General features: G+C 43.9%; 1 protein-coding gene across 1 annotated transcript in view; it reads right to left on the reverse strand.

The window, feature by feature from the left end:
• The window catches only part of ARPC2 (actin related protein 2/3 complex subunit 2), a 30,614-nt gene extending 19,202 nt beyond the window's left edge, over window positions 1-11,412 (reverse strand). Inside the window, exons 1-2 of the mRNA XM_053402362.1 lie at window positions 11,169-11,412; window positions 227-261 (exon numbers count right to left, since the gene is read on the reverse strand). Of these exons, the coding sequence (XP_053258337.1) occupies window positions 227-261; window positions 11,169-11,242 (109 nt within the window). The 5' untranslated portion in view covers window positions 11,243-11,412. The remainder of the gene's footprint in view (window positions 1-226; window positions 262-11,168) is intronic.
• Window positions 11,413-19,453: the final 8,041 nt, after the last annotated feature.

Here is a 19,453-nt window from a genome sequence, read left to right on the forward strand (position 1 = left end):
GTAGTTCACTAGGTAACATACCAACTCCAACAGGATGAACACAGAACAGCTCCTCATTAGATTACATTAATATACCAAGAAAGGAGCTTCATTTATGCATGCATAGTCCCATCAGCAGAAGGGACACAGGGCTCACTGATGAGGACAACCTCTGCAACACAATGTGGGGATTTGTGTTTTTACTCCCAATTCTTTATCCCAAGAAGTTTTACACATTGGCACTTACCTGCAAATGTTACTTCTACAGCCTCAGGCTTGTTTCTGCAAAAAAACCACACACGGAGAAAAAGCAATCAAAATAAGCTGAAGCCCTTGCAAAAGTTCACAGGATCTGGGGTACACTTAATCACAAAGGGCTGAATGCCAGCTTTTGATCCATATACTTTCTAGCATATCTGCAGCCATTATCTATATTTGCAGCACATTAGCCTTGCCACTGGCATACAGAGATTCCCAATAGCCTCTGATACCCAAGTGACTAAAAAAAGGTAAAGGTACCCCTGCCCGTACGGGCCAGTCTTGCCAGACTCTAGGGTTGTGTGCTCATCTCACTCTATAGGCCGGGAGCCAGCGCTGTCCGCAGACACTTCCGGGTCATGTGGCCAGCGTGACAAGCTGCATCTGGCGAGCCAGCGCAGCACACGGAACGCCGTTTACCTTCCCGCTAGTATGCGGTCCCTATTTATCTACTTGCACCCAGAGGTGCTTTCGAACTGCTAGGTTGGCAGGTGCTGGGACTGAACGACGGGAGCGCACCCCACCGTGGGGATTCGAACCGCCGACCATGCAATCGGCAAGTCCTAGGCGCTGAGGTTTTACCCACAGCGCCACCCGCATCCTAACTAGGTTTAGAAATATAACCGTGACCCATACATTCTTAAATTAAACAGCCCTACAAACCTCGCTCCACCCTTTGCATGCTATAGCTTAACAACAGATATATTTCTGTTACTTTGTGAGGGTACAGAACAGGCACAAGCTACTGTTAAAGGGTCCTAATGGAAAGTGAACTTGATTTGTACCATATTCCATACTAGATTAAACTACCTGGCTCCATTAGCAGAAATAATAACAATAATTTTATTATTTATACCCCGCCCATCTGGCTGGGTTTCCTCAGCCACTCATGCAAAGACTCATGCAAAGATTCCTGTTAGCATGATGTAGCTTAGCCCACCACCCCCATATCCGCTCTGGAGGATCAGGAGAGCCCCCAGAACAATGCGGGGGAAGGGGAAACCTTTGCATCCACACTTCTGCTTGCAATGACAGAACAAGCTCCTTCATAAGAGCACTGGCAGATCCAGTGGTATCACTGATGAAACTAAGAATTCCTCTCATTATTGCAACTCATTTCTGAGTGACTGACCTTGACTTCAGGATGCAATGAATCTGTTCACCACATCTGTTGTTGGGCCTGAGCTTTAACAAGTTCCAAGCAAACTAGCTGGATTTTAGTTTTTATGCAAAAGTATGACCAAGCTTGTGGTCAAGGAAGCCTCTTCCATGTTGACTTTTCTCGACTATTGAAACCAGGTTTTGTCCATATTGTGTTAAGTTCTGTCTAGTGCTCATTTAGAACCACAGACAACCAGCAGGAAATTGCTATAGCAAAAGACAAACATGGTTTCTGAACAACATATTTTGTTTTGGTATTGTGGTATGTATGAATGAAAATGGTACCCAGAATTTTAACTTCAAGCATCTTCCTTCTCACTAGCTTAAGTCAAAAATAGCCTTGAAATTTCTTAAGCTATGTCTATATATGGCACTACATTATAAACTATCAATACCAAACCCCTTCTGTTTTGACAACCTCCTCTTCATCCATGCTAATAGAATCATGTACGGTTTCAATGCATTTAAGAAGCTCAAGACAGTTCTTAGAATTCTATAATGAGACTTTAGAAAGCTCAAGACCAGCCTTTGCCCACCAGATGTTGTAGAATATATCTTCCATCATCCCTGACCATTGGCCAGTTGTAGTCTAAAACATCTGGAGGGCACCAAGTTGGGAAGACTGCTCTAGACAGTTATCACAGTGGAAATATGGTGCACAAACTAAGGGGAATAAATGGAAGTATGGCTTCCTATATATGAAATTATTTCCAGTTACCTACAGACTACTCTTAAATTTTGCTTACCATCTGGAGTTTAAGACTATAGGTCTACTAGAATTAGATCCCCATTTTAGCCTTCAATCTTGAGTGGGGAGCCATTTCCACATGCTCTCAAATTAATCTATGTTCATTGGTTATCAACACAGACCAGAAGATAAATTCCATTTTCAAGCACTAGTCATTACCACGCAGCTAAGTGTGACTGGCAGTCTGGGATTGAGGTAGCAAGACATTTTATTAGCTAGAAGCAGAAGGCAGCAAAAGAGGCAGGCTCCCCACCCACACACTTGCTAGTTCTCAAGCAGGAATAAAAAGCAACCATCGTTTCTTATGCACTCACCAAATTCATTTCCACTGCAGAGCTTATGTGAACATAAAATGCACCCATGCAGATGGTTAAAACAGCAAAACTGGTCACCTCCAAGCATTCCAGAACTCTTTCCTGAATATAGTTACAGTAAGTCACATTTTGTGAGCACAAACATGAAGGCAAATTAGTTTACCCAAAGATACATAGTGCCCACACAATTTTAAACTTCTCAGCTGGCAAAATGTGAGAATCCAACCACCATTCTCAATCCACCAGCTCAGTTTTCACTCTACAGTATATGATTGCTGTATACTATATAACAGAAGGGTGGCTCAAAAACAGGATTTGCCACTCATACCATTCTTTGGCTCTCATTTCAAGAGAATGAATGAAAATGGGGCTTATCCTCTTGACTCTTACATTCACCTCTGACTACATCTCTTCCTTTGCAGCTTCTCAATAATAAAAGAGAAAGACACTCAAGGAGAGCAAGGAGGGAACAAATTCAGCCTGATGGCCATCAGTTACCAACTTGCTAACCGGCAGGTGATTGCTAAGTCGAAATCCCTGTGTCCAGCCCAAACTGGCTACTGTGACTTACAGAACTAACTAATATGTCGGTGCTTCTTAAACATTCTTCACTCAGCCACAACATGCTTCAATTTCAGTGTGGATATTTAAGATATTTTCCACTTATTTTGCTAGATGTTTAAAATTCCAGTCAAAGCCATTTTGGCATTTCCTTTGTACGGCTTTTTGCTAGCCTATGAAAATATATGTCATTCTTGAAGCACACAACATACAAAGGGATTCTATGTTATCCTGCTAGCAATATACACCCACTCATGTGCATGCACACACAGCGTCTACCAAGAGAAGGTGATGTTGGTACCCTGAAAGATGTTGGCAACTTAAACACAGCTGCATATAATGGCTTCTTTCTCACCAAAGAATACACTTTGGCTAGGAGCAGCTGGAGCTATAAAGTACTTCCTTGCTACCAAAAAGTTGTTCCTGTGGCACCTGAGATTTCATCAGCCATTGCCCACATATACAAATTCATCTTTGTAGTCAGAATGGTTAAATCCAGAGTACTGTTCTCTGCACCCAAAATACAATTAAATACTTGTGTGGTGCAACTGCAAAGCAGAAACAGTTATAGAAGACCAATAAACTTTTTATGTAAAATAACATTCTGAATAACTGATTGTATCTTTAATGAACTATCGTCCAGATGAAACCTTCAAAAATCAGTGATGTCACTTATTTCTCACCACTGCGTGCAGTGAATATTTTGTTCCTGTTTATATGTTGCATAGTCAGTAAGGCTGCAATCCAAACTCCCAATCCATCACATTTGGAGGGGGTTGTTTGATGGGCCAAGATCTTGCTTTGGGGTGGGATATAAGCATAACATATAAATAAGCTCTGCCAGCCTCCATATGCAGAGTGATGCTAGTGTGTGTGAACCCAAGTTTAAAGCTTCAAGGCAAGGGACTGATAACATTAACCCATCATATGGAGCCATCCTTCAGCATGTTCTACCAGCACCACAAATACAAGATCCACATTGTTCAATTGGGCATAAAGTAAAGGTAAAGGGACCCCTGACCGTTAGGTCCAGTCACGAACGACTCTGGGGTTGCGACGCTCATGACTAAGCTTCTGGCGAACCAGAGCAGCGCACAGAAAAACTGTTTACCTTCCCGCCGGAGCGGTACCTATTTATCTACTTGCACTCTGACGTGCTTTCTACATGTAGCTTTAACTTCACTGGTGATGTATGAATCCATTTGCTCCTTCTGATGGCTCCCTTCCCAATCAAAATGACTTATTAGTAGTCAGACTTATCTCCAAACTTTCCAACAAAGCACTGCTTTCTGCTATTCTGATTAAAGTCTCTCTCTCTCTCTTTTTCTTTGTGGGCTTCCTACCGTGCAAGCCACCTGAAACATGAGGACACAGGGAGCTTTTCTTTTAGCTGCATCTGCCCTAAAGAGCAAACAAAAAAGGCTCACAAACCAAAAATACCACCCAGCAGTCAGTTCCCTTCCTGTAACAGACTCTAAATGCAAGACAGGCCTGTTTTTGACAGACTCATCTGAACTTGGGAGGCTAAAAAAAACAGTAGTGGTTTCAGCCAGAGGCATCTGTCTGTTTTCCCCATTAACATTAATGGGCACTGAGTTCAGGCCATTCAAATCCTCTCTGAATCTGATTCCAAGGACATCTACCCTAATGCAAAAGATGATGAGAAATGCTTTCGCCTGGCCTAATTTCTTCCTGCACTCCTCTGTCTCCCTCCAATGATAGCTGCTTGCCATTCTTAAATTAAGTTGCTGTACTTTCGAACTCCTGATCAGACTTTTGTCCCCAAAGCTACTGGTAAGAGAGAATGGCAGCTAGAATGGATCTAAGCCAACACATGCTTAAAACCAACGTCAAATCCCCATCTGACAGCATTTCCCCTATTTTCACTCGGACACAAGCCAAATGCCTCAGACTAACAGTAAATTAATGAAATGAGAAAAGAGATAATTATGTACAGTATCTTGTGAAGAACTTGCTTCTCATCTGCTACATTAGACAGAAGTGGGGGCCAAGGCACACAGGAAGGCATACAGGGGAAAGGCAGCCTAATTAGGAGCTCATTCGGTTCACAATTAATGTCTGGTCTGAGTAATAAAGGAAATTGAGGATTTCAGGCCAATTTAATCTCCCATTTCTGTAGGACAAACAAAAAGCCAATTAAAAGCTTACACCCTGCACAGGGGATCAGTTCATATTCCACCAAGTCTATACAGATTTGGGGAAGTGCAGGACAGGATGTACTAATAAATATAGATTATGGTAGAATCTGGTAAGAGCACTGTGCCAAAAATAAACATTAGAACAGGAAATTGCAACATTTAAGATAACTAGTTAAAGTGTCCCAGTCCCATGTTCAAGCATTCACAGGCACAAACTTTAAATCCCTCATATGCTTAAGGGATATGAGGGTATGTGGAACTGTCAGGCTCATATGCTGCACAATTACTTGGAAGTCCCAATGAAAGCAGTGGAATTTCCTTTCAAGTACAAATATTTGAATTCAGAATGAGTTAAAGCTTATGCAGATCTGTATCATCAGATACAAGGAAAGCACCTAATGGTATGTCAGCCTGGCATGGTGCTAGGCCAGCTGCCCAAAGCACTGTTTTACAGCGGAAGGACAGTAGACAAATTCTCTTAAACAGATACAGTCAACTCACAACTTACATGCATTTAACTTGTGTGATCCCAGTTTTACATACTTGGTGCTGACAAACTGATATCACACAAATTAAAATGCATGCAAGGCACATGCAATTCAACGCATCTCTGACTTGCTTACTGGGCTCTGGGAAGCTCTTGAACAGGCTTCCTCAACCTCGGCCCTCCAGATGTTTTTGGCCTACAACTCCTATGGTCCCTAGCTAGCAGGACCAGTGGTCAGGGATGATGGGAATTGTAGTCTCAAAATATCTGGAGGGCCAAGGTTGAGGAAGCCTGCTCTTGAGAGATCTCACACAGCCCTGTGACTTCTTGTGAAAGCTTCGAGAACCTGTGCAAGAGCCCCTCCCCGCCAGCCTGGCAAGCAAGGTGGATAGTTTAAAGGTGGGGATGCTTGTGTGGGGCCAGTTTTAGGGTTGCTTTGACTCTATAGATTTTGACTTTACATGCAATCCCCAGAATGTAACCCTCACATCACCCTCATTCCCCAGCCACTCTGGGCAGCTTACAGCACATATATAAACATAATAAAACATCAAGCATTAAAAACTTCCTGATATAGGGCTGCCTTCAGATGTCTTCTAAAAGTTGTGTAGTTCTTTATCTGCTTGACATCTGAAGGGAGGGCATTCCACAGGGAGGGCACCACTCCCAAGAAGGCCCTCTGGTTCCCTGTAACTTCACTCAGTGAGGGAACCAGCAGAAGTCTCTCAGAGATGGACCTTAGTGTCTGGGCTGGAGATGCTCCTTCAGGTATACTGGACAGAGGCAATTTAGGGCTTTAAAGGTCAGCACCAACACTTTGAATTGTCAGAATTCAACCTCAATCTGTTACCCACCATCTATCCTCCAGCCACTCACACAAGTTGCAATATGACTTTGTTTGAAGTTCAGTCCTTCCATCACTTTACCTTCCATTTTCAGATAGTCTGTCTCTGTACAATGGTTCTACCCTGTGTCTGTTTATTCTTTATGGAGTAATCTCAGTATTTCACATAAGAGACATAAGAGAAGCAGGATTAAATTAAACAGTACATGTAACTTCAGCATCACCTGACTTGAAGAAGATACCAAGGGCTGCTGAAAATACAGAATTATCCAACGCACATAAAAATGAATGAGAAGGAAGTAATGTGCAACCCTACTGCAGAAGCACTCCTATTTCTGGCTTTCTGCTGTGTTGAGAGACTCCATTACAGTCAAAGAGAGGGAGCCGCTAGACAGTATTAAGAAACTAAAGCTTGAAAAATCTACATAAAGATATATTAGAAAGATTTTCTATGACAGTCTTGCAGATTAATCAATTATGTCTGTCTACTGCCAATATGTAGTAACCTCTGATCAGCTGCTGCCAGGTGGAGTTGAAGAACTCACTACTTCTTGATGCAAAATTTTGTTCCAAGTTGGCTACAGCCACTGAAAACCTAAACCCAAATAAAGAATCATTCTGCATGGCTTACCAAACCATCTAAAACAGAACATTTGAAACAGTTTCCAGATTGCCAGGAAACATCAAGAGCTACAAATGTAAAATTAATGTTATTTAATTCCATGTGTAACATTGTGTCCATCATAATCTGGGAATGCATGACAAATGTCATATATAGAAACACTAAAAACCAAAGCCAGAGCCAGAGCAGTTAAAACAGGCTACTAAGTGTGACTTAGCACAGCATAAGCTGTGTGGGCATAATGTTCACAGATCAACAGAGATAGCTGGGAATGCATAGCATTCTGGGCTGTTCCCAAGAAATATGCGTGTTTTTTTTTAAAAAAATAAAAAAATAAAAAACCACAGATAACTTGACGTTCCAGAACACCCGTGGGCAAAGCCGAGCAAGCGTTTTCACAAATATGCAGACAATGAAAGAAAAGCTGGTGCCAAAGCCAGGCCCTTCCTAGAAATATATTCTGCTTTATTCCATAGAATACTACATACACTGATGGATCCCTGCTCTCATTTTACTGATCTGACTGCACTACCTTAATTTATCCAAAATTATCCCAAACAGCATTTTCTGTTCCATCAAATAAAGTGAAGTAGCAATGGAACCAGTTCAAACAAAAACAGAAATATTCAAACTAAAACACAAATGATAGAACTGTGAGACAAGAACAGTGCACCCCAATGCAAGCATGGTAGTGCATCCATTAGTTAGCACCACTTCCAAGGCATTTAAGCACCCATTACTTCTCTATTTACACTTATCATTCTGCAACTGAGGGATGTGTCTGAAACATTCAAGGAGATAGAAACCAGTGCCATATACTGGATTCAGACTAAACACACATTAATTAAGGGCCTGTTTTCAACGGAGTAGTGCTCTAAACTGTGGGGCTTAGGACTATTTCTCAGATGTATAAATGCAGGAAGAAAAAGTTCTCTATACACCCATTCCGTAAATGAAGAATGACTCAGCTTGAAACAAACAATTTAGTACTCATTTCAGATCTCTGTCTTGGTTTTGAGCTTGTCGGGACATGGAAGCCTTCAGCTTAAAAAATGCAGAACCTACAACTTCCTCTCTGCTAATATACCTAAAATACTAATCATACTGCCGTTCTAGAGAAGCCATTTTGTTATATTTCCTGACATATAAGGAATTCAACAGGAGATTAGTGCAAGGGCCACATAGGCTGCAATCCTAACATAATGCTGCAGCAGCAGAGTTTGAAGGAATGCTCCAGTCAGTGCTGCATCCTAGCTCCAGTTTCCACACAAGTAGGGTTTTTTTTTGGGGGGGGGGTAAGTCGTAGGACAAAATATCCTAGGCTGCTGCAGTGTAAAGGCCCAGATCATGCCTGTTGCATCGTAGCAGCAGGATCCACACAGGATCCAACAGATCCTGGGCCAGTCTACCCCTAAACTCAGCCTCGGGGATGCCACTAGCAATAGCTCCTGCCTGTCATGCTGCCTGAAAAGCTGAGCGAAGGGGCATCTCTGCTCCATCCAAACTCCCTCCAGAGCAGCAGACTGGGGGACTGGATTTCTTTCTCCTATGTTCGTGTTCATATGTGTGTGTGTGTGTGTGTGTGTAAAATACAGCACAAGTTTGCAAATGTGCATGCTACTAGGTATGGTGCAGTGAATAAATTTATGCAAAGGTCTGGAGATACCTGAAATAAAATCGCTACTCAGCCATGAAGCTCACTGGGTACCCCAGGCCAGTTGGCCTAACCTACCTCACATAGTTAATAAGAAATAGAGGAGCTACCCTGAGCTACTTGAGAGTTAAGACAGGATAAAAAGATACTTAAGTGCACTTACCAAAGAATTGTAACTGTACACTAAACAGGAAGCTGCAGCAACCTTGTGCCAAACCAAGGCTCGCTTCTGCATAATTCATGCATGAAGAGGGCCTAAGATAGCACATCCTGCCCAAAGAGTTGGGACACAAGTGCTGCAATCATAGAATTGTAGAGTTGGAAGGGACCATGAGGTTCAGTCCAACCCCCTAAAATGCAGGTCTCTTTTGCTCAACACAGGGCTCAAACCCACAACCATGGGTTTAAGAGTCTCATTCTCTACCACCTGGGCTATCTTCATGTTAATTCATACATGTGCATGAATGCAGCGTCAATGCTAAGATTCTACATATTTAGAAATGGGAAGCATTCCACAATAAGATACTCTGTGCACAGGATGTTGTATTATGTGAGGGTGATGAATTTATGAACATCCAGAATCAGCAAGTATGGCTAGTGTTATTGCGTGCAAGCATAAAACTGGTTAGTGGTGTCAATTGCTTCCCAGGAGTCTTCACACAGTCCTCACATTGTAGTGTGCAAACAATGACTGCTGAAGTTATGAGGTTGAACCTGGCCAAATACTACACATTCAACTACATGTATTACATTAGTGAAATGACATAAACACTCTTAAAACCTCTGACAGGAAATGTTCCTCAATATACTGTTATAGCCTTGAGTAAGCAGGCAGATCTGTACAACATATTGTGTGATTAAATGTTTATCTTTTCCCCACAGGAATAGCCCTCCCAAAGTTTCCCTCAAAGAGTGTGTGATGCTTCTGTCAGGCACTGCTACTACCAGCAGCCAGCATACCATGAGCCAAAGCACTACTTTTTGAACAAAACAAGCACTACAAATTGTATAAAGCTACATTGCATTTAGAGTTATTATACAAAGCATGAGCAGAAGATGGTCTGCTGGACACTGACATGCAATGTACCTGGTATCTCCAATTTTCTGGGATCCTTACAAAGAATGCTAAAGTAGGTGGGCGTGAGAGGCAGTTTTGTTATTAAGGATCACATAACACAAATTAGTTATACCCTGACAGTTATCTTGGAACTAAATTATAAGGATGAAACATTGGTTTCCAGTATTAAGTACCTTAAATGAAGTCCGGTAGCAATATAGGAATGCAGAAAGCTTATACCAAGTAAGACTGTTGGTTCATCTAGCTCAGTACTGTTTGCACTGACTGGCAGTAACTGTTCAGAATTTCAGGGAGGAGTCTTTGCTAGCCCTTCCTGTAGATACTGAGGACTGAACTAGGGGCCTTCTGCATGAAAAAAACAGATGCTCTACCACTGAGCAATGGCTCTATGAAACAATCCACCTAAGGGACAGGCAAAAGCTGAATGCACCCACACCCTCCAACAGGGATACGTTCGCCAACACTGTGCCCATGGCACATACACAGCAGAAAACTATTTTCAAACAATCCTGCATGCTCCAAGTTTGAAAAACTCTCAAAAATGGATTTCGCAATCTCCTTTTAGCTTTGCTTAAACCATTACAGAACACTTGGCTTCTCAGTCACTTTACATACCTGAAACGTACACTCTATGTGCAAACCCAGAGACACACCCTAAGTTAAAACAAGGCTGAGCAAGTGAGATCCCAGAGAAAAGGGCACTTCCTGGTGAGAATGGGGAAGCAGCAGCGTGTGGTGTGATCAGCCTATACCGCCTGCTCTGCAGCAAACCTGCATTCAAAGGCCGCCACCGACTGAACCCACCCAGCCACCCAACCCTTTGGAGTCCCCCCCCTTTAGGAACAAGTCTCCTTTCCGCCGCCTAACGTTGTGCGATGCCGATACAGCGACGAAGACTACAAGGCATTTGACAGACTGGGAGGAGCGGGAGGGGAGGGAAAATCGATACGAAACGGTTCAGTTTCATGAGTCAGTTTTATTTCTGGGTGGAAAGAAGGGAGCTCAGCGCGGAAGTTGGAAGTCCTTCTCCCGCACCTAGTCACACAGGGTGGGGAAGAACAACTGCACCCCGGCGGACAGTCAAAATAAAGTGGGGGGCCAGCGTGTGTGAAGGGCTGGGTGCGTGTGGAAGTAGGCCCCGAATCCCCGCCCTGCCTTTAAGGAGCCTTGCCGCCACCCTCCTACTCCGGCAGCCCGTGTGGTGGGGGGCGGTTGTCGGGGAGCCCCGTTTTGCCCCCCCCATCCCCTCCGCCGCCGCCGCCTCGCCTGCCACTCCCTCTCCCCTCTCCCTTCTCTCTCTCACCCGGCGGCCGCGCCCTCGAACTTGAGCGCGAGCGTCTCCTCAATGATGCGGTTGTTGACCTCCAGCAGGATCATGGCGACGGCTGCGGGCGGGACGAGGTGAGGAGGGGTACGGAAGCCGGGCGGGGAAGGAGGAGGCGGGGGGGGAGAGGGGAAGGGAAAGAAAAAAAACCACCTAGCTGAGAAGCGCGCCGCACCGGGGACCCGCCCGACTCCAGCCGCTTCCGCCACAGGGGCCCCACCCACCTTCGCCGAGCCGGCACCGTGCGTCACTTCCGGGCGTGGGAAGGGCCGGGCTGTGAACGGGTGGGGGGGCGAGAGGAAGACGAACGGGAGGAAGGGAAGTGCGCATGCGCCCTTTCAAGCGACCACCGCCGGAGCCTCGCTCTGGAAGCTACGTAGTGGCTGCTTAGTATGGTCCTCCCCTTCGCGCTATTCGCGTCTCCGGTGGGCTGCGCGCGCGTGCTGCTTGGTGTCGGGCCTGCTGATGATGATTGACGGCTGCCGTCCCGGAGGCCCCCCTCGCCCCGCTGTAGCTTCGCGCGTGCCGCCAGATGGTCCTTTCTTGCCGGCCGCGTGCGTGACCTCGGAAAGCGTGTGCCGCCGCCTGCTACTGACAGTTCTGCTGCGTCCAGACACGCGCCTGCTGGGTAGCTCAGGCATCCAGAGGGGTGTCTTGGTTAAAGTGTCAGTACTCTTGGCAGACCCCATTCAAATCCCCATTCAGCCCTGGAGCGCCCTGGATGAGCTTAGGCCAGTCATTGCCTAACCTGCCTCACAGGGTTCTTCTTGTTGAGATAGCCATGTAATTTTTTTATTTGTTAAATTTATATCGCGTTCTGCCTCCCAAAAGATCCCAGTGCTACAGATGCATCCGTGGTAAAACACGGCAATTAAGACAAGATAAACACGTGTTGAAAATATTTTTAAAAGGATCAAAACTGCAATGAGGTCTATTACAAAAGTTAAAAATCCAGATGCAAAAATGCTCCCCCCCCCCAGGTCTGGGCAGGCCGGTTGTCCTCCTATATACCTGCTGGGATTGACAAGGCATAATTACCATCACATGTCATGTGCATGGAAGCTGCCAAACCAATTAACCAACTAGAAGGATTACTGTTAATAGCACCAGTTTTCCTATAACTTGATATTGCTGGATAGTTTTGATGAACTGCAAAAGCATTTTTAGTTTGCTTTCTGTTGCCACCCTGGAACTTTTCTTTATTAGTGCCACTTCATTTTGTACAATTCCTTGCAAATGAAGGAAAACAACTTTTCTGCTTGTATATCTTGATAATATAATTTTGGTTACTGAGGACAAACAAGATTGGGTGCAGGCCAGGACATAGGCGTCCTGACTGTGATAAAGGTGACCTCTGTGCGTGCTTGCTTGCTTGCTTAACAGCTGTTGGGAACTTCAAGGTCCCTGCTCTCCCTTCTTATGGTCTTTGTACTGGACCTGGAGACTCCAATAGAGAGCATTCCATGTCAAGAAGGAGGGCAAGTGGGCACTCTATCAAACGACAGGGCAAGAGTTATACGGAGCAGGGCCTTTTCACTGGTGGTGCCCAATGTATGCCTCACTCTTCCCAGACCTGGTCTCTTTTGGCCTGTATTTTGGAGCTTTATAATTTAGGAAGATTTGGAAGAACTGGTTGACAAGTCTTATCAGTTGCTGACGTATGAGCGGATTTTATTTGCTGCTGTTCTGTGCTTCTGGTGCACCAGTGTTTACACCAGTGTAATTGAGTTGGCCAGGATGCCAGAAGGGATACAATTTATGAGCTTTCTCCATTATCTGCACAGCAGGGGGTGTTCAGTCCACAGTGCAAAGGCTGAGCTGAAGCATTCCCAGCTGGTTACCTGCTTTCAGCAATAGGGGTCGCTGTTTGCTAGTACCCAATTGGTTAGCTGTCAGATTCTAGAGCTCCCTATTGATGGCTCTTAGGTAATTCAAAAAATACAGAGTCTATTCATAAAACACAGTGTTCATTCATAAAGCAGTAACCTAAATCTCCACTGCTACATATTGGGTGTATATTTCAGTGGTTGAATGTACAAGTTTATGGCCATGCTGTAGTGTAGTGCTTATGCGACTGTGAATAAAAGGTGGCTGGACTCGATATCTCAGGGTTTGGGGGCGGGAAGAGGTGACAAAACTGATTTCCAATAAGTGCCCCCCCTTTATTTCCATAACAAGTCCTTGAGTCTGTACTCTGAATGGTGACACCAGGGACCTAGAAGGTGCAGGGCTTGTCAGTCCAACCCCTGCACAGTCTCATCAGGGCTGACCTTAAGGCAATTGGAGCAATTGGGCCCCTCGGGCTGCTCCTAAGGGGGCCCCTGCACCAGGGCAATCTAGATGGATTTTATTTATATCTATAAGATTTTGCAGACTTTGGCTGTGAACTGGGGCCCTACAAAAAAAATAATCAAGTTGGTCCCACTGCTTCAAATTGGACCCCACTGGATAGCCCTGAGTCTAATAGTTGCTGGGCCTGGGTTGCCCTGCCCTTGCATAAGTCTTGGGTTTACAATTTTGGGAGAGGGGAGACTGCGGCACTGGGGAGAGGGTAGGCTGGTGAGGTCCCCTAGACTTAGAGACCCAAGTTGCCCTGCCCTCGCATGAAGTCTTGGGTTTGCAATTTTGGGAGAGGGGAGACTGCCCGCTGAGGAGTGGGAGGGCTGGCGAGGTCCCCTAGATTTAGAGGCCCTAGGCTTCAGCCTACTTAGCCTATACATAAATCCAGCACTGCTCCCCATATACTTCCATTTTCCCCATTGTGCAACATGATAACGGTGTAGATAAGCCCAGTAACATTCGCTCTTGTGTGCTGCCAACAACTGTACTGCTCAGCTCTGCTATTTCCACAGAGGGAGAGGCATTGCTGGAAAGCAGTGGTGCCAAACAGAATTAAATTGCCACCTGATTTTCCCAGTCCTGCACCTTTGACAGCTGCCTAGCAGACAGAAATTCAGAGTGTTTTCCATACTGAATCTCTGCCTGTCATGTAGTTCTTGAAGGCACAGGAGCATAGCTAGAGGGAAAAAATTGAACCCTAATTTTAAAAAAGTTTACTGTCTTTTTGTATTTGATTTTTATTTGCAAATTTTGGGTGTAGGAATAATTAGTTTTTCTGTTAACTGCCTTAAATATTTGTTGTGTTTGGGGTTTGATTCTCCTTAAACATTTTAATTGAGAATACATTGTAGTATTTTACTTTATGTTTTAAGATAGACTGAAAATGCCTTAATAGGTTTTGGGGTAAGTAAAATAGTACAGAAATGATCTAAAAAATAAAATAATGAATCCTATGCATGAGGGTCGCCAAACTTGTGTTTGTGGGCACCGAGATGACCTCAGGAATCATCCAGGAAGATATTTGTGGGCACTATAGTGCCAATGAGTGCTGGGTTGGGAATCTCCAGACCTACATGTGAGTCTTGCTACTCACTACCAACTTTAAAATGTAATACAGCTCTTGTGCAGGATGTTGGGAGGGTTGTTAAAGTAAAACTATTGCACTTCAAACTCATCTATTATACAAGGGGCTGAAGTCTTTAACCTCCTAGCTGCATTTAAGCACACTTTTAATAAATGCTACCCTTACTTAGATACCATTGAACATTTGGATGGCATTTACGGAGCTTTATGTGTAAGAACATAAGAAGAGTCTGCTGCTGGATCTTTCTGTGGGAAACCTGCAAGCAGAACCTGAGCATGAGCTCTCTCCACTCCTGCAGTTCCCATTCAGAAGCATTAGTTACTCCAGCTATGTGGAGGCAGAGCATAGCCATCATGGCTGGTAGCCACTGGTAGCTTTATCCTCTGCGAATTTGTCTAATCGTCTTTTAAATCTGTAAATTAAAATGGATGTAGTGATGGTTATTGTATTGTTAATGTGAGCTGACAGGTTTTTCCTCCCTTTGTTTTTTTAGCTAGTCCGCCCCCCTTTTCTCCCCATTCCTCATGAATTTGCAGTAAAATTAAAATAATTAAAAAATGAAAAGAATAATAAAGTACTGACTTGTTTTACTATGCATTTTGGGGGAATATGTCAAAGGTGTATTTCTCCACCCTTCAGAAATCAGAGTTCACAAGGAAGAGTAAATCTGGCCCCCGTCCCTCCAGCAAACACACACTCCCTAGTAAGCAAACAGGTGGAGCCCCTTTTCCCTCACGTAGCAATGGCTGTCCACAATAAGAACACTGTTCTACCTTTTCTTTTTATTACACGACTTGCAATAAATAACTCTTCTTGGCAATTGACAGTAAAAACCCACAGTTATTTACAATGAGGATTGGGTGGGGTGGAGTAGTTTGGATTTTAAATTTTACTCGTTGTGTCAACAAGCCCTGGCAAAGCCAAACATCCCCTCCACATCCATAGCTGTTTCTGAATAACCTCTGCCCAGAGGCCTGCTTCATGGAGCATTTTTCATCTATGTATAGGACTACGGACCTAATAGAGCCACACTGAGTGACATTGAAAGGCAAGGGTGGCTAAGCTTCAGGTTGCATCCGGCCTGTAAAGCTACAGGAAGTAGCCTGTCACCCCCTGGGTGTTATTGCCTGATCTCAGTGCTGTGGTATTCAGGGCTGAGATGTGGAGGTAAGGTGCTCTATTTGCTTTTTTGAGAGTGTTCTCTAAACAGTGGGCAGAGTGTGCTTTATCAGCCAATCACTGCTTGGATTCTCGGCACTGAGATGGGGAGATAAAACCTCTCTGCTTGTGAAGAAGAAAAGGTGGTGTTTCAACCACCAGCACAGCTACTGGAATGGGGAGGGGTGGAAATGTTACCATATCCTCTGTCCAGATACTTCTGTGAATAATAATAAAAAAACCATTTGAGAGAACTAACTTTCCCCCAGAGTGTGTGTGTGAGAGAGGTGCACCGGCATGTGCACTTAGATGTGTGGCTGCACATGTGATTTGTGTGCTATATATGCAGGATGTTATGTGTAGTAAGTCTGTATTTGTGTGTGTGTGTGTGTGTGTGTGTGTGTTGTATGTGTGTGCAAGCACGTGCACGTGCACACACACACCTATGTGTAAAGTTACATTCATACCAATCACAGGGTTCCAGCGGCTGATAATCGATGGGCCAGAAAAAGTTTGCCAACCATGCTTTAAAAGGAATGTTTTCTTTAAGACGTCTAATGCAAGGACTGTGTGTAATCTTGCAAGGACTTGTGGTTGTCCTACTGTGTGCTATTCTATGGTCACACCAATTAATCTAATGGCAACTTGCTATTTAGAACTACAAATACTTACAATGAGGAGGATTGGGTGGAGCAGAATAGAGGAGTGAGTGGAGATTTGTATGTAAAACAAACATGACAGTTCCCAACACATACTATGTACATTTTTTAAACTAGTGTGTGAAACAGTCCAGTCATTTTATTTATTATTTTCTTCAACGAAGTTCCCAACTTGTACTTGAGCAGCAAACCAGCCTCAAAGTCTGTTTCCTTCACCCGCCTAAGTGGGAGAAGGGGTGGTGTCTTCGTTATAGCCCAGCCTAGGGTAAGGTTTTCACACTTAATTTCTGCCTCTTTGTGGAGGAGAAGGACTGAGGAAGCAAAGGTAATGACAACAGTACCAGAACCTCAGTGTGTGCATGATGCTTCCTTTGCTCCTCACACAAACAACTGAATATAGTGGTGGAAATGGTTAAAAAAGCTTGAAAATCCCTTAGATGGGCCATAACTGAAACATGGCCACCCTTTGAATTTCAAAATTATTCATATTTTGCTATGCAGTTATCTAGCCACGTAAACTAACTAACATGTACAAAAATGCATATATTATGGGAAAGTATGCATAAAAATGCAAATATTAGTGAAGATAGCATGCAAAAATGCATTAGATTATAGAAAGTTCTGCAAAAATGTGTCTATTAGCAGTACATCAAGATGCACACTAAGATGCTGATGAATTTTCATGAGGTCTTTTAAAAAAACAAAAACATTACAAACTGATGTGGAAATTTGGCAAACTGAAGATTGGAAAAATGAGGAAATGGAAAGAAACTGAAACTGACAGGTTCACAAATCTCTACCCCCACCTGCAAGTCTTCTCTTCTAAAGCAAAATTGTTTGTCGGCTTTGCTTCCTTAACAAATAGTGGGAAAGCAGTGGTTTCTTGCTGTTTTTTGCCCATTTCATATGAAAGTTCAACAAGCACTCAATTTCGATGGTAGGCTATGTTCCTAAACACACCAGGGAGTATGCCCCATTGAATACACTAGGGCTTACTTCTCAGTCAATATGCATAGAATTGTGCCATTAACTTTTAAAACCATCTAGATCAGCCCACCTCTTTGGCCAAATGTGTGATGAGAATGGGTGTGGAAGTATTCTTTAAAATGAACCTTTCAGATTCAAAAGCCTTAATGAATTTAGCATATGTTACCGGATCTTTGCTTCCTGGTCATTATTATATTGGAACACGTTCCACAGAAGCTGGAGCCAAAAGCCATCAACAGCTTCATTGTATCAAACCCTTGTGGTTAAGAGTTTCCTCCTCTATCATGTAAACATTCAGCTTCCAGAGCATGTAGTTTTTAAAACTATAGTTTTAGCAATTTGCTGACTGATTTGGTAATCTGGGAGTGGGTGGGATTGGTCTCCATGGGAAAATTCAGATAGATGGGTAGTCACCATGAAAGACTCCTAGCCGGAAAATTTGCAGAACATATGAGGGCAAAAAACATCATCTTTCCCAGTAGCAGCTTCCGCCTTTGTGGTTCTTTTCACTGGTGTAATCCTTAAACAAAGAGATGGCTCCACCCTGCTTATAGTGGGGGAAAAAACATGCTGTGATCTTTCCACTTTAGTGCACGATACAAGTTAAGGTCAAGGCTTGGCCGAAAACCCATTTCATAGCACTTCTCAAGGGTCTTCTCAAAAAGTTACTTGTAATCCATATCTCCTACAATGTTGAATAAAGGTATTCCACATTGACAAAAAATAATTCTGTCTTTGATTTTGTTCTCTATATCTAACAAAGGATGCTAACTTTGGCATCAAAACATAACCCCAAATTCTATCATACCACTCTGTGCATATAACAGCATATAACATTCTTGTTGCTGCCAATGAGTAGGAAGCCAATTCCACATGATCTTTCTTCACAGAACCTTCCAAATATGCAAGCTTTATAGCTGAGTAGGGATTTGAACCTTGCTCTCTGAGGTCCGCGTCCTACAATTCTAATCATTATACCACACTGACATGTGTCTTGGTAGCTTCTGTTTATTTCATGTATTTTTGCAGGGGTAATATACCATCTAAGGGACGCAGGTGGTGCTGTGGGTTAAACCACAGAGCCTAGGGCTTGCTGATCAGAAGGTCAGCGGTTCAAATCCCCATGATGGGGTGAGCTCCCGTTGCTCGGGCCCTACTCCTGCCAACCTAGCAGTTCGAAAGCACGTCAAAGTGCAAGTAGATAAATAGGTACTGCTGCAGCGGGAAGGTGAACGGCATTTCCATGCGCTGCTCTGGTTTGCCAGAAGCAGCTTAGTCATGCTGGCCACATGACCTGGAAGCTGTACGCCGGCTCCCTCGGCCAATAAAGCGAGATGAGTGCCGCAACCCCAGAGTTGTCCGCGACTGGACCTAATGGTCAGGGGTCCCTTTACCTTTACCTAATATACCATCTAGGTATGATTTGGTAACAATCCTCTCTTATACCCATATTTAGAGAAATCTTATGTGCAATTGACCAAAGCTTTCCCTAAACATCCATTGGAATGTCTTTTCCAATATTCTGGGTGCATTTTACATTTTTATTGTACTCTAGAACAAATGTGAAAATATTCAGACTACGGCAGAGAGGGAGCTGATGCTGCAGTTCTATGCACACATACTTATTTCCTTGGGAGTAAGTCTTATTTAAATCAATAGGACTTCCTTAAGAAGAGCCCTGCTGTATCGGACCAAAAATTCACCCAGAGCACTACTTTCCAACAATAGTCAGCAAGGTGCTCCTGCAAAGGACACATGGAGGCAACATGCGAGATGTACTGTTGCCTTCATCCCTGCTTGATGGTGGTCTTTCCAGAGGCATTTGCTGGACCACTTCCCAGCATCCACAGTCTTTGTCCCTAGCACAAGTGTAGCCAACATGATGCCCTTCAGATGTTGTATACTACATCTCCCACCATCCCTGATTATTAGCCATAATAGCTGGGGCCATGGTCTAATTCCCTCTCCTATCACCTACAATACCCGATGAGTGAGAACCTTCTGTCCATTTTCTCTGTTTAGCCTGCCTTCTGTGT

The sequence above is a fragment of the Podarcis raffonei genome, chromosome 1 (assembly GCF_027172205.1).
Source record: "Podarcis raffonei isolate rPodRaf1 chromosome 1, rPodRaf1.pri, whole genome shotgun sequence".
NCBI lineage: Eukaryota > Metazoa > Chordata > Lepidosauria > Squamata > Lacertidae > Podarcis > Podarcis raffonei.